Here is a 16,233-nt window from a genome sequence, read left to right as displayed (position 1 = left end):
AGAGGAGACCGATTCCAATTAAAGACACGATACTTTTCTTTTCCTTCTTCGCTTCCCCTCTGGCCGCCCTCTCCCCCGCGGAAGAAACCCAACCCTAGCCTCCGCCGTGCGTCTCCGGCGACCCTTCAGCAGCACCGCCGGGCGGCCTCGCGGGCTCTCCTGGAGCGGTTCCGCTGCAAATCTGAAGCGCGAGCGTTGAGGAGGAGGAGGTGTTGGTCGGCGATTTACTGATTTGGGGGGCGGAGGAGGATGGGGTCGTCGTCGAAGGTGGTGCGGCCGGAGGAGGTGCTGGAGTCGCTGAAGAACGACGGCACCGTCGACGCGCTCCGCATGAAGATCATGGCCCAGCTCAAGGCTGACGTATGCTTCCAGCTCGCTTCTCCCCCACATCCTTCCTCTTTCCAATCCTCTTCTCGCTCCTGCTTGTGACTTTGCTCTCAGTGGCTCGCCAGCGCCGCAGCGGCGAGGTCCCCTGTAGTTTGGTTTCTGATGGCAAAGCGGCGGCTAGAACAGAGAACAATAGAGTCGTCACCATGGCCATAGCTATGGATTTTTTTTTCTTCGGAGCATTTTGTACTGCTGGTGTGCGTGAAAAATAAAAGGAACAGAAGCTTTAGCTGTTAATTCTGCATTTTGCCACTGCCCAGCGCCTATCTCGCCATAGCACGCTTTCTTTTCATTAAAAAAAATCATTTCTCACTCGGAAGCATATTATGGTTGCAATGTCTTTTTTCCCTCATCATTAGGGAATTTTAGCGTGGCAGGATAAATTCTGAACAATGGAATTTTAGCAATGTTATAGACATGTGTTTCTCATCACAGTTTCCTTGCATTGCTTTTACCGAGATTGGCTTGATCAATGGAATGGTTTAGTTGGCTTATTGGCATTAAATCTTCTCATATCGGATTTCTATAGGAGGACATGAAGAAAAATACTATGATGATGGTGGAACAAAGCAAAGTTCTGAAGACTCCTGGAGCTGAGAAAAAGACCAAGAGGGAGCTGTTTGATGCTCTTAGACAAGAATTGGAGTAAGTACTATTGGTTTGTGTATAATTTACTGACGCAATGTGGCATAGAGCAAACATGATATGCTCAGTAATAAATTTACAACATATTGTTTGGTTTGAATTTGTTTTTTAGCATATACACAGCTTTCTATGTACAGTATTCCTTCTGGATGCTAAGTAGAAAGAAAGAGATAACTATTATGTGAATTTGACTTTGACTTTTTGAGCGCACACAATACTCCATGAAGACACATTTCCTTATCATATTTTTGCTAACCACTCTTTGTTCTGAAAGTACTGCGGTCATCTAGCTCCCGATAATATGATGTAATAGTAGTGAAATAAGGTTCAGAAAGTGCTCAGTGTAAATTCCTAGTTTTATCATTGCCTAGTGCCTATATTGCCTATGAGTGCCGCCTACTTAATTGAGTGCATAGGGTCAAGGCTCCCAGTTCTGTCATCGCCTAGCGCGTAGGCACACTTAAGCACACACACGTGGTTTTCTTAACTTTGGAATATACGGGTTAATATTTGGTATTCTGGCACTGCTGGAAGTTTAACTTGCACGTTGTGCATTTGGTTTGGACACAGTTGTAACTTTGCATCTCAGACGATTCGTGCCTTTGGTACTTTACTGTACTTTACCAGCGTTTTGAGTTTTTTTTAGAACTTGGATAGTTTTGTTTTATATTGTCGCCTGAAGCAGAAGAAATAATATATCTAACCTGTAAAGCAGTGCTAACTCATTTGTTCGAATGCAGAACTCCGGTTCTTGATAAAGTCTCAAAGGCAGTTTGGGAGCTGATACTCGACAATGGTGGACTAGGGAAAGAGATCACCGAGACAGTTGAGAAAGTCTTCTGCCGGCTCAGCGGAATTGATGTGATGCCACCTCCAGCTTCAACATCCGGTGCTCCTCAAGAGAAACAGACAAACATGGCTGTAGAGGAGGATCAGAAGGATATGGAAATGGATGCCTCTGAACCATCGTCTTCCTCAAGGAAGAGGCCTTTCAGTGACATCAGTGTGAAAGGAGCAGGTGCTATACCAAACGGTGGCGCTACATACCAGCATGACGATCATGAGGACGGGAACTAGGAGATCTGGTATAGTTCTTTCTTTTGTTGTGTTTTTCAGTTATTGCAGGGTAAATTAGCTGTTGTGTTTTCATGGCCAAAAAAGTGTTGAGGTATTGGATATTAATATAGTTCCACAATCTAGGGTTGTATGATTTATGCCCGTGGCTTCTTTGTTTATACTACTACTAGTGAAAAGTTATGTAAGTGGCTGCTATAGGGTGTTTCCACTTTAGAGCCTTAGAGGGGATCTAACTGTGTGTCCTGAATGTAGAACAAATTGGTTGACTACTTCCTGAGAATGAACTTACTCTTGGGTACTTGACACTAAAATATTTGAATTTCATTCTTTGCTTCTTTTGAATTTCTAAGGCGACAGTAAAATATTAAATTGCTATTTACAATTTTGTCAGACCATTGAATTGCTATTTAGTAAGTACTCCGATCTAAATGCTCTTATATTTCTTTACGGAGGGAGTACAATTTTGTGAGACTGCTAAGAGCGGAGCCAGGACTAGGCCGAGCGCCTATGTTGGCCTTTCCTCAGAAAATAGTTGTTTTTCTTGTTTAATCTACATCTCTATACAAATATAGAAGTTCGAATTGTGATGAGATACTCTAGATCTAAACAATTTAGTTTCGTAACTTGGTCTCTTTGTTACTGCCTCTAGATAGAATTCTTGAGTTCATTTTGTATACCTTAAAGTTGTAGGTTTCTTGCTTAAATAATCTGTAGACTTTACTATGTGTTTGTTCTTGGTGAAATAAAATCGTTCAGGTCATGACATGCATGTTACTGTATTTATTATCTGAAATGGTCAAACGATGTTATGAAGTTTCAAACAAGATTCAGTCAGTGATCTATGTGTGGACTTGTAGATTCTTTGTGTTGCAATATGTTTGATTTACTAAATGGAGTACTGAAGTTCTTTAATAATAGCTTTTCCGGGAAATACACTTGTGTTCCTGGTTGTATATGCACCCTATATGGGGATTTTTTTAAAATATTTTACTAAAAAGTCAAAATAGGTAAGAACTATTTTGACAAAACACTTGACTTATTTTTGCACTAGTATATAGATTTTCACAAAAAAACAAAAGTTGACCTCACAGCAAAAAAAACAAAATTTATTTACTATTACAGGTCACTATTCACACTATTTTAGCCAAAAATTGTGTTTTTTGAAAAGAAGTCAAAGGGATATTTTTCCTTTTGTGGTTTTTTTCTCATGAGTACAATAGAAGGTCAAGTTTATTTCAAAAATATTTTCAGGAATTTTTGACTTTTTGTTGAATTACTAGTTTTTTTCCCATATAGGGTGTAGATGTCCCCATAGAGCACAAATCCTCCTAGCTTTTCCTTCCTAATTCACATTGTCTACTACCAAGACAAATTAAGCGGCGAGTTATTTCAAAGTAGAAAAAAAAACTCTTTAGCAAAGTAGAATTCTTGTATCATTTGTTTCGGTTGTTTTTTTCCGAGAAAACTTTCAATCTATTCATCTTCAATCATGGTAGTACAATGGTACTATCTTAGGAGTGTTATTTAGGATAAATGATGAGGTGAAGAAGAGAAAATTCATAAGAAAAGGCTTGTCTTCTCTTATTTAAGAGAAGACAAAAGATGATCTCTTAGCACAATATGTCTCACCATATTTTTAGAAATAGCTAGTTATTAAAAAAATATGCTAAGAGATAATCCATTGTATACATTTTTCTCTGTCATCTCTAAATTACATGCAAGACTTAAGATAGGACTATCTTATCAATCATTGTACATGTCCTTAGCACAATATGTCTCACCATGTTTTAGGAATAGTAGTTATTGAAGATAAGGCTAAGAGATAACCCTATTATAATTTTTTTTTGTCATCTCTAAATTGCATACAAGGCTTAAGATAAGATTGTCTTATCAATCATTGTACATGCCTAACTCCGTCCAAATCGCATGAAGAAAATCTCAACGTTGGAAGTCCAGGGTATCCTCTAACTCAATGTAAATCACGTGAAGAAAATCAAATCTACTGTTCATGGATGAATAGGATAAAATGTGTGGTGCCTAGCTACACTAGAACAGAACCTACATTTCACATGGATATTTGGAGTGGTGATGTAGGAATTAGTCTAAATAAAGGTTGAGCTCGGATAGTCCACGTATATTATGAAAGGTACAGTAGGTGGTTCGTATCAAGCACATTTGCGAAAGGTTTTATTGGGGATTCCAGCCTACAACTTTTGATGGCATGAGAGTATAATGAATGCGCATGTATACATCTGACCAAAGGAAGCATAACCACTCCATTAAGTTAGTCATGTCCAAGCACCTTAAACTTTCCAAAATATATAAGAAAAATAAATCACATACAAAATTTATACAGTGCGGTAGACGTCAGCAGGGGAGCGCCGCGGGGTCCACCTCCGGCAGCAAGTGGGAGGACTGCTCCCCAGCCTACTGCGCCGCGTCAAGCCCCGCCGCCCGTGGCCATGCCTCCACCGACCGCTCCGCCTGCTCCACCTGCACCACCCACCCAGATCCTCGACGAGAGATACAGAGACATGATATGTTTCACATGTGGAGGGGACCTAGGCATTATGTTAACTGCATAGAGAAGAAAATCTGCTTTATCTGTGGTCTAGAGGGGCACAATGTCAACAACTGTTCAACTTGGGCGCAGCCACACCCTGTTGCAACCTTTTTTGGCAGCTCTGCTCTTGGTTTAGGATTCTATCATATTGATGCACCCTGTGGGCCGTGAAGCGAATTGGCTGAATTTCAGGAACTATGGTGAGGTCCATGTGGTTAAAGGAGAGATCAACCAGGTAGATCTGATTAAAAATCTTTCTGAGATCTTCTGCAAGCTTAGACAGTGGCCATGGCAAGTCAGAACACTCTTAGAGAAAAAGTTCTTGGTTAGATTCCCTCCTTGGAAGAATGTTGAAGAACTAATTGAATTCCCTGCCTTTAATCTACCAATTACTGGTGTTTCAGTCTCTGTTGAGAAATGGACTGGTGCAATAGACCCTTTCTCTGAATTGACTGAAGCTTGGGTTGTTGTTGAAGGCCTGTCGTCAAAATGGTGCACGTGGAAGGTATTCTCTCAGATTGCCTCATGCTTTGGGATCCTGGTAGATGTGGACTGGAATGGGCTGATGAAGAGCTTTTATGAGAAAGTCGAAATCAAGATTGCGCGCAGGAGTCCTGAGAAAATTCCTTTTGAACGGAGTATGGAAATGAGGAAAAAGCTATACATTCTATCTTTCACTGTTGAAGGTTTTGAACAAGTGGGTGCCGATGATCCTAATGGTGATAATGGACCTACTGATATAGATGTGGATGGCTTGGAAAATGATCTTGATGTGGGTGATACTGACAAGGACCGCTTGGAAGATGGTGAGGATGGTTTTGATGAACTGGATCTAGCTAACAGAGCTAGCACCTCTGAAAACCCACCTGCTAGTAAAGGTAAGGAGTGCACCACCTTTCATCCTCCTACATTGGTGGAAGCTTGCTATACTCCTTGCAAAAAACATGAGGACAATGTGGAGAAAAAAAGCTGTGAGACTGCTGTCATCCTCCCCTTTGCTGAAGCTATCAAACTTCTAGATGGGCCTGAGATGAACACACATGCTCCTCAAGTTGAAGCTGATTTTGCTGACACTATTGGCAGCCTTGCAACTTCTGCCCAGAAAACATACTACTCTGACCTACTGAGAGATTTTGATAGCTCTGGTTCAAATACTGCCACTGAAGCTGGAGATACTGATAGTGAAATGGAGACCTTAAATGAGCCAGTCATGAACTGTCTGAAGATGCTGGAGTTGAGGAAGGTGAGAAATGATACTGCTGGTAACAATATCCCTCCCCCTCCCTCCAGAAGAACATCTCTGGTAAATGGGGGCCAATTCCCTCTCAAAGGCCTTCAACCAGAGTGCAGAGGAACCAGAATATAATGGAAACAGCTGAAGCATACAAAGGCCTTCAACCAAAGTCCTTTAATAATGCTTCTGTTGATAATTTAGAGGCTTATGCCTCTGCTGTTTGGTCACTCTGATCTAGAAAGGAAAAATATTATAAGTAACCCGGTGAGAGATGAAACTGGAAAATGCCTTGAGTTTGCTTCTCAAAACCCTGAAATATCATTGCCTGATGAGTTAAGTGATATTTGGTGTGAGGGGAGTGGAGTTTGTACTCCTGAAAAAGGCAGACCTGACTCCAACAACCCAGGGGGCACTGCTGGCTCTGTTGGTAGTCTGGTAACTGCTCCTAGACATGGGCTTTTTAGCCTTTCACACCCATTTAAAATTCCAGATAGGTCTCTTTTGGAACATTAGGGGTATGGGGCAAAAAGGAAAATTGCAATGCCTGTCTGATATAGTTAATAAATACAAACCAAACTTTGTTGGTTTCCAAGAAACTAAAAAGAGAGAATATTTCTAAATCCTTCTTAAAGATACTAGCTGGGTCTACTGATTATATTCGGCATTCTTCGCCTGTTGTTGGTTCTGTCGGTGGGATCCTTTTAGGGGTCAACTCCTGCTCCTTTAGTGTATTGGTGTTATGTACAAAAAATATTGCTTGATTCTTACCTTGAAAAATAAGATTGATTGGTTTTGTTGGCATCTAGTAGTAGTATGTGGTATAGCTTATGCTGTGGACAAGGTAGATTTTATCTCTGAACTACATGAAGTATGTGATGGGTTGTCCTATCCTGTCTTACTGGGGAGTGATTTTAACTTGGTCAGAGAAGCCAAGGAGAAATCATCTGGTAATGTTAATAGCTCTTGGGCCTTCCTATTTAATGACTAGATTAATAAATGGGGTCTCATGGAAATCAAGCTGGCAAATAGGGTTTATACCTGGGGTAATAATCAAGACAATCCTATTTTTGCTACCATTAACATAGTGTTTTCCTCTACTGATTGGGATGGTCACTTCCCATTAACCACTCTTTGTGCCCTTCCTAGAGTGGTGAGTGACCATGCCCCCCTCCTTTGAGACACTTGAACTGGGGGGGAGTAAAATGAACAAACCTTTCAAATTTGAAAAATGGTTGCTGAGACAGCCTAGGTTTTCTGACTTAGTCAAATAAGTTTGGGCTACCCCTCCCCCCTATAAAACTGCCATTGAGACATGGCAGTTTAAAACCAAATTGTTCAGACAAAAAGCTAAAGGATGGAGCATTGACCTGGAGGCTGCTATGAAGAGAGAGAAAAACCTCCTGCAAGAATTTGATATCCTTGATGTTTTTGCTGAACAAAACGGAGTCTCTACCGAGGATATCCTCAGAACAAATGACATTAAAAAGAGTTGGAGGAAATTTGAAAAAAAAGACTGCTATGTGGCAGAGATCAAGAGACCGGAAAATACTAGAAGGTGATAGAAACACTGCCTATTTTCATGCAGTGGCTAACCAGCATAGACGGAAAAACCACTTGTCTGTACTAGAGGGCCCTGATGGCCCGGTCCACTCCACAAAAGATATGTTAGAGGTTGCTACCAACTTTTATAAGGATCTCTTTGGTTTTGAACCAAAACCTAATATCCACCTGGGTGATCATTTTTGGTTTGTAGAAGAACTTGTTACAGATGCTGAGAATGACATTCTTGAAAAACCCTTTACACAGGATGAAATTAAAGAAGCCATTATGGGTTCCTATGCCAATGGTGCCTCTGGCCCTGATGGCTTGTCCTTTCTTTTTTATCAAACCTTCTGGGAGGTGATAAAAATGATTTCATGGCACTGGTTAGGGATTTTGAATGTGGTACATTAGATATACAAAGACTTAATTACTCTACTGTTACTCTTATCCCAAAAGAAGCAAATGCTAGACATATGAAAAAAATTTAGACCCATTTGCTTCAGCAATTGCTCGATCAAGATCTCCAGTAAAGCTTTGTGTAAGAGAGTATCCCCTATTGGGGATAGACTACTATCTCCATGTCAATCTGCTTTTGTTAGGGGCAGATTTATTTTGGAAAGTGTTGTTACTGCTCATGAGGCCATCCATGAGCTTCATAGGTCAAATAAGTCTGGGGTGGTCCTCAAGTTGGATTATGAGAAAGCGTACGATAGGGTAAATTGGGACTTTTTGATTGAGATGTTAACATCCAGGGGTTTGGTCCTAAATGGATAAAATGGATTCTATCCATTATCCAGAATAGTTCTTTCTCTGTTAAGATTAATGATGTGATTGGCCCATATTTTGTGGGTGGTAAAGGTTTGAAACAGGGAGATCCTAGCTCCCCCGTACTCTTCAATTTAGTTGCAAATGTCTTCTCCGAAATTTTAGCCAAGGCTGTTAGGGAGAAATTATCTCGAGGATTATTCCCCACATTATTACCAATAGCTTGACTAGTTTACAATACGTAGATGACACTATTCTTTTTCTAGATCCTGACATTGATCATGCTACAAACCTCAGATGGTTACTAGCTTGCTTTGAGAACCTTTCTGGGTTGAAAATTAATTATGACAAATGTGAGCTGGTTCCCATTAATGTTGATGAAGCTAGTGCAAAAATACTCTCACATATCTTCTGTTGCAAAATTGGGAGTTTCCCTCTTAAATACCTAGGGTTCCCATTACACTATCTAAAATTGAGAAGAGAGGGCCTCCAACCCATTATTGACAAGATTATTAAAAGAATTTGTGGGTGGAGAGGCAGACTGCTTAGCTATGAGGATAAGTTGGTGCTGTTACAGACTTGTATTGCTAGTATTCCAATGTACCTTTATGTCTGTTATTAAATTCCCTAAATGGGATATTAAGGCAATTACTTCACAAATGGCTCACTTCTTTTGGGGAATGTGGGTGATGATCATAAATATCATCTAGCAAATTGGGGATTTGTATCCCAGAAAAAAATCCTTTGGCGGCTTAGGTGTGGTAAACCTACGGGAGTTCAATATGGCCTTGTTAGCCTCCTGGTCTAAACGATTCTTCTTGGGTGGTGACAAAGATTGGAAAACACTAGTTAAACATAAGTACAACACTAACAAGCCCAACCTACTCTGGTCTAATTCTAATACTGGCTCCCCCTTCTGGAAAGGAGTCACACATGGGCCCTGGCTGGAGCTAGACCTTTCTATAAATGGAAACTTGGAAATGGCCAAAGTATTAGCTTTTGACATGATACTTGGGCTGGTGACTTGAGTTTGAAAACCCAATTTTGGGATCTATATAGTATGTGCCAACAACAAGAGAGTACTGTAGCTCAGGTGTGGGATGGTGTGGTTCTCAAACTTACTTTTAAGCGATGCGTTGATATGCAATTCCTGAACAGGTGGCATGAATTGCTTCAACTCCTATCTACTAATAAGCTTGTGATGGAGAGGATCATCCTGTCTAGATACTAGAAGCGTCTGGGATTTACTCTGTTAAGTCCTTTTATAATATGATCAATTGGGGGAGGGGGGTTCTACCCCCATTTGGAAAATTTTAGTACCACACAGATACCTGGTCTTCATATGGCTAGCCTACCATAACAAGATTCTTACTAGAGATAACCTAGCCAAGAGATGTCATGTGGATGATAAAACCTGCTTGTTTTGCTGTGAAAACGAGTCTGTGAACCATTTGTTTTTCGATTGTGTAGTTGCAAAAGAAACCTAGAAAAACATTGTTGAATCCTTTAACTTTAGATATCCACATTGCATGAAAACCCTGTCTGATCCGTGGGGTGCTAATAACAAGAAGACTATTGTTTCTATTGTTAACATTGCTTGTGTTGCTACCATTTGGAGCATTTGGACTATGCGTAACGATATGTGTTTTCAGGGCGTGTCGTGGACAAGCATTCGGGTGATCCTGGGGAGAGCGTGTGCTCAATTGCATCAGTGGAAAACCTTATGCGTCGGGGATCAATCGGTGCTACTGTGGCGCTGTCTCCTGCACATTGCATGGGAGGAGGCACCAAGGCTGGTGCGAATAAGGGACTAGATGGACTCATGCTCAAGGCGCACACTGGATGATCTCTCCCTCCTGCGTGAGGATGTCATTCTGTAATAGGATAGACCTTACTTAGATCCCTTGCTGCACGCTGGATGTGTTGCCGAACCAATTGCACTTAGTAGTTGTAGTTTGCATATAGTCTGGCCTGCTACTTTGGTGAGGCTCGAGTGCTACCATTATATTTCGGTTTGCTGTTCTCCGTTTTATGCAATAAAATGGAGAGGGGGAAACCCCTTTTGTTTCAAAAAAATTATACAGTGACAATCAATCGGACATCATTCACAGATATTTGCACACCATGTGATTTGTGGGAATGTAAAAGAGAAGTTTTAGGAAAATATAAAATATAGAATGCACATTTAAAAAGAGAAGATTGTAAAATGTAAAAATGGATATAAGTCATTGCACAATAAAAAAATGTTCAGACGTTTAGTAAAAAGCAAGGTTAACCATCCCCCAACATAGAAGGCCAAGGACTTGATTGGAAAAGAAGAGGTAGTGAAAGAATCTGTTTGTAAAGGTACAACTGCACAAAAGAAAAGCCTAGGGCATATACGCAAGATACCAGGGAGTAGCCTACAATATATATATCAAAAATGACGCCAGAGACTTTATTACAAGAAAAATGGACTAGTGGAAGGACCTACTTGTAAAGAAAAGCGACAATGGAAAAGCACAACTACCCAAGTGGGAGGCACCCGGGGCCTATCTGCAAGAAACCAAGGGCCAGCGTGCAAAATCTCAAAAAAATGGACCATTTCTCAATTTGTGCGTGTCATCCTTGCGCAGGGGCCATGCTAATCTTCTCTGTATCGTTCCAATTTTATCAGATGTCCCCGAAGGGACAACAAGGTTGGAACGCTGAACCTTATAAACCGGTTGAAATTACTCTCACTTGGTGAGGTGGTACTAAACAAGGGGTGCTCTGCTGCGTTCCACAGCCACCAGGAACTGTGGAGTCGCACCAAACGGTAAGTGGGCCGCTGCGTGAAAGCTGGACCTTCAGCCTGTCAACCCAATATCTTTTTTGCGAGGAGTCGGTGAAGGAAATATGCCCTAGAGGCAATAATAAAGTTGTTATTTTATATTTCCTTATATCATGATAAATATTTATTATTCATGCTAGAATGGTATTAACCGGAAACTTGATACATGTGTGGATACATTGACAAAACACTGTGTCCCTAGTAAGCCTCTACTAGACTAGCTCGTTAATCAAAGATAGTTAAGTTTCCTAACCATAGACATGTGTTGTCCTTTGATGAACGGGATCACATCATTAGGAGAATGATGTGATGGACAAGACCCACCCGTTAGCTTAGCATATTGATCATTCAGTGTTATTGCTATTGCTTTCTTCATGTCAAATACATATTCCTTCGACTATGAGATTATGCAACTCCCGGATGCCGGAGGAATACCTTGTGTGCTATCAAACGTCACAACGTAACTGGGTGATTATAAAGATGCTCTACAGGTATCTCCGAAGGTGTTTGTTGGGTTGGCATAGATCGAGAGTAGGATTTGTCACTCCGAGTATCGGAGAGGTATCTCCGGGCCCTCTCGGTAATGCACATCATAAGAAGCCTTGCAAGCAAAGTGACTAATGAGTTAGTTACAAGATGATGTATTATGGAACAAGTAAAGAGACTTGCCGGTAACGAGATTAAACTAGGTATGTGGATACCGACGATAGAATCTCGGGCAAGTAACATACCAATGGACAGAGGGAATAATGTATGTTGTCATAATGGTTCGACCGATAAAGATCTTCGTAGAATATGTAGGAGCTAATATGAGCATCCAGGTTTCGCTATTGGTTATTGACCGGAGAAGTGTCTCGCTCATGTCTACATAGTTTCTCGAACCCATAGGGTCCGCACACTTAACGTTTGATGACGATATAGTATTATATGAGTTTTGTGATTTGGTGACCGAATGTTGTGCGGAGTCCCGGATGAGATCACGGACATGACGAGGAGTCTCGAAATGGTCGAGAGGTAAAGATTTATATATAGGACGAGATTCGGACACCGGAAGTGTTCCGGAGGGTATCAGGTACTTATCGGGTCACCGGAAGGTGTTTCGGGTACCCTCGACAATCCTATGGGCCATATGGGCCTTGTGAAGGAACACACCAGCCCACAAGGGGCTCATGTACCCTATAAGGCTATAGTAGGAGGAGGAGAAGGAAAGGGGGAAGGGAAAGGAAAGCGTGGATTAGGATTCACACTTCCTTCCCTCACCCCCCTCTTTCCTCCCCCTTCATGCATACATGGAAAGGGGGGCGCAGGGCAAGGCAGGGCCCCTAGGGGGCGACGGCCAACCCTAGGGCGCCCCTGGCTGCCTCTCCTCCCTCTCCCACCTATATATATATGGGGAGGGGGCGCCTAGAACACACACCAAAAATTGTTAGCCGTGTGCGGCGCCGCCCTCCATAGTTTACGCCTCCGGTCATATCTTCGTAGTGCTTAGGCGAAGCCCTGCGCGGATCACTTCGCCATCACCGTCACCACGCTTTCATGTTGACGAAACTCATTTTCTTCCTCGACACCTTTGCTGGATCAAGAGGACGAGGGACGTCATCGAGCTGAACGTGTGCAGAACTCGGAGGTGTTGTACGTTCGGTGCTTGGTCGGTCGGATCTAGAAGAAGTTCGACTACATCAACCGCGTTGTCAAACGCTTCCGGTTTCGATCTACAAGGGTACGTGGACACACTCTCCCCCTCTCGTTGCTATCCATCTCCAAGGTAGATCTTGCGTGAGCGTAGGAATTTTTTTGAAATTGCATGCTATGTTTCCCAACAGTGGTATCTGAGCCAGGTATATGTGTAGATGATATGCACGAGTAGAACACAAAGAGTTGTGGGCGGTGATCATCATACTTCTTACCACCAATGTCTTATTTTGATTCGGCGGTATTGTTGGATGAAGCGGCCCGGACCAACCTTACATGACCACGTTCATGAGACCGGTTCTACCGACAGACATGCAACTAGTTTTGCATAAAGGTGGCTGGCGGGTGTCTGTTTCTCCAACTTTAGTTGAATCAAATTTGACTGTGTCCGGTCCTTGTTGAAGGTTAAAAAAGCAAACTTGATAAATCATCGTTGTGGTTTTGATGCGTAGGTAAGAACGGTTCTTGCTAGAAGCCCATAGCAGCCATGTAAATCTTGCAACAACAAAGTAGAGGACGTCTAACTTGTTTTTGCAGGGCATGTTGTGATGTGATATGGTCAAGACATGATGTGATATACGTTATTGTATGAGATGATCATGTTTTGTAAAAGTTACTGGCAACCGGCAGGAGCCTTATGGTTGTCTCTTTATTGTATGAAATGCAAACTGAAGGAAATATGCACATCATGTATCTCTGGGCCCTCTCGGTAATGCACATCATGATAAGCCTTGCAAGCGATGTAACTAATGAGTTAGTTGCGGGATGATGCATTATGGAACGAGTAAAGAGACTTGCTGGTAACGAGATTGAACTAGGTATGAAGATACCGACGATCGATTCTCGGGCAAGTAACATACCGATGACAAAGGGAATGACGTATGTTGTCATTACGGTTTGACCGATAAAGATCTTTGTAGAATATGTAGGAACCAATATGAGCATCCGGGTTCCGCTGTTGGTTATTGAACAGAGATATGTCTCGGTCATGTCTACATAGTTCTCGAACCCGTAGAGTCCGCACGCTTAATGTTCAATGACGATTTGTATTATGAGTTATGTGATTTGGTGACCGAATGTTGTTCAGAGTCTCGGATGAGATCACAGACATGACGGGGAGTCTCTAAATGGTCGATAGGTAAAGCTTGATATATTGGATGATAGTATTCGGACACCCGAAGTGTTTCGGAATGTATCGGGTACATATCGGAGTACCGGGGGGGGGTTACTAGAACCCCCTGGGGGAAGATATGGGCCATAGGAGGGAGGCAAGCCACCCCACAAGGGGTGGCTCCCACTACAAAAAAGACACATCTGTGACATTTTGGGCCGAACGAATTTTTTTTCTGTCATACATATGACACTTCTATGACGATAATTGTGACAAAACCCGGTATCATCATAGATGTGGTGGGCTCCTACTTCTATGACAAAAAATCATGACAGAAAATGGGCTTTTCGTCCTGGGCGGGCCGGAGACGCAGCTGCATGACATTCTTTGGGCCGTCCATGACAGAAAAAACCGTGGTAGAAGCGAGGGGAGGAAAATTTCGGGGAGTTCCCGATTACGGTGGGAGGTCGGGGGCCGAGCAATGCGCATTTCTCTTGTACACGTACGCGCATGTGTGCGAGGCGTTGGCTCTAACTGAACCCGAGCGAGGCGTTGGGCTCTAACTGCACCCAAGCGATTGCACTGCAGGCTACGCGTTACTGAACCCGAGCGATCGATCAATGGCTGTTAACTGAACCCGATCGAGCGATTCCTTCACTACTGCTGCTAACTGAAGCCGATCGATGCTGCCTCTGGATGAACAGTGAGCGTTGCGGGGGGGGGGGGGGGGGGGGGGGGGGGGTTGGATGAACAGGACCCCGTGGTGTTGCCTCTGGATGAACAGGACCCCGATCGATCGAGCCGGTTGGGGCTGGATGAACAGGACCCCGTGGAGGGCTGGATGAACAGGACCACCCCGTGGAGGGTAGGATGAACAGTAGATGGTGGAGGGCAGGATGAACAGTAGCCCGTGGAGGGGTGGTTGAACAGGACCCCGTGGAGAGGGGTGGTTGAACAGTAGCCGGTGGAGTAGCGCGCGGTGGATAATGGATGAACAGGAGCCCGTGGATGAACAGTCGCAGGTGGAGGCTGGAGGAGGTCGACGGTGGATGAACAGTAGCTCGTGGAGTCTGGAGGGGGTCGACGGTGGAGATGAACAGTATCTCGTGGAGTCCCGTTTTGTGGTACGCCACACCCCTCCCTATGAACAGGACCCCCATTTCGACCGTAACGCTCCAACACAAGTCTGTTTCGTCCGTTTTGCGGTACGCCACACCCCTCCCGATCAACAGGACCCCCGTTTCGACCGTAGGAGGTCCGTTTCCTCCGTTTTGCGGTACGCCAGACCCCTCCGGATGAACAGGATCCCGTTTCGAACGTGGCCGGTCGAACACAAGGCCGTTTCCTCCGTTCTGCGGTACGCCAGGCCTCGTTTCCATCGCATGTTCCGTCCAAGCCCTCCCGATGAACACGACGCATTCCGTTGCCTCCCCATGAACACGACGCATTCCGTTGCCTCCCCATGAACATGACGACGATGCTGTTTCTCCGTTCCGACCCAGCCATGTACACGAGCCCTGGCCGTACGTATGTGCGAGTAGACGTTCGAGACCCCGCCCGTATGTACACATACGTGGCCGTATTTTCTTTCTTGCACCCTGGCCGCTGTACGTACGTGTACATGCTACATGCGCGCCTCTACTATGACACGTGCGCGCCTCTACATCAACCAGTACATATGTACGTACACGTTCGCGACCAGAATGACAACGCTACGTACGCTTCAACCAGGTGGGTCCCGACTGTCAGGCACTTCCTTGCCTGCGAAGATGTAGCTGGTGGGTCCCAGCAGTCAGGGGGCGAATCGTTTTTTTGCCCGACGCACTTCCTTGCGTGCGAAGATGTAGCTGGTGGGTCCCAGCAGTCAGGGGAAATGTTTTTTTCGTGAAATACAGTGGCCCGTCCAATGGGTCCCAGCTGTCAGGTGGAGAAATCATTATTTTCCGCGTAATAAGGAGGCACTTCCTTGCTGCGGCCGTGGACCCAGCTGTCAGCCTCTCCACGTACAGTCCATGTCCGATCGAAGTCGTTCCTTGACCACGTTGACCACGCCGCGCCGAGAGCACTAGGGCGGTGGACGACGGCGAGGCCTACGAAGGGGACGACACAGAGGCAGGGAAGACTCGGCAGTTGTTTCCCACGTGGAGGGGAGTACGACTGTATGAGGGTTTACTGGTTCGTCTGCCATCGCCGAAGAATAATAGCAGGTGTGGGTGAGTAGAGGGATGGCTAGGCCAGCGATGGGAGTACGGTCGGGCGGTGAGGCCTGCGCGGCAGCACAGCCGGCCGCGAGGAGGAGGGAGCACTCAGTCCCGCCGGCGCTTGTTTGAGCGGCTGGAGCAGGAAGAGCAGAGATTGAAGAAGCACAATAGCCGTTGGATGGACATCCAACAGTCAGTGCTTGT

General features: G+C 44.1%; 1 protein-coding gene and 1 non-coding gene across 2 annotated transcripts; one reads left to right on the top strand and one right to left on the bottom strand.

Annotated features, from left to right (window-relative positions):
• Window positions 1–45: 45 nt before the first annotated feature.
• On the top strand, window positions 46–10,327 carry LOC125508142. Its single transcript, XM_048672745.1, has 4 exons — window positions 46–360; window positions 917–1,032; window positions 1,773–2,117; window positions 9,866–10,327. The coding sequence occupies exons 1-3, from the start codon at window positions 250–252 to the stop codon at window positions 2,107–2,109; spliced, it is 564 nt and encodes a 187-aa protein (XP_048528702.1). The 5' UTR covers window positions 46–249; the 3' UTR covers window positions 2,110–2,117; window positions 9,866–10,327.
• Window positions 10,328–10,782: 455 nt separating this feature from the next.
• Window positions 10,783–10,885, bottom strand: LOC125511702. The gene has a single exon (XR_007285064.1). It is a non-coding gene; the product is annotated as a U6 spliceosomal RNA (small nuclear RNA).
• Window positions 10,886–16,233: the final 5,348 nt, after the last annotated feature.

The sequence above is a fragment of the Triticum urartu genome, chromosome 5 (assembly GCF_003073215.2).
Source record: "Triticum urartu cultivar G1812 chromosome 5, Tu2.1, whole genome shotgun sequence".
Taxonomy (NCBI): Eukaryota; Viridiplantae; Streptophyta; class Magnoliopsida; order Poales; family Poaceae; genus Triticum; species Triticum urartu.
This window is presented reverse-complemented; position numbering and strand designations above follow the sequence as displayed.

Bases quoted from the DNA above. Each gene is read 5' to 3' on its own strand.
- LOC125508142 (XM_048672745.1), top strand. From the start codon at position 250: ATGGGGTCGTCGTCGAAGGTGGTGCGGCCGGAGGAGGTGCTGGAGTCG. The intron at 361-916 runs GTATGCTTCCAG...GGATTTCTATAG, and splicing joins TGGCCCAGCTCAAGGCTGAC to GAGGACATGAAGAAAAATAC. The intron at 1,033-1,772 runs GTAAGTACTATT...GTTCGAATGCAG, and splicing joins GCTCTTAGACAAGAATTGGA to AACTCCGGTTCTTGATAAAG.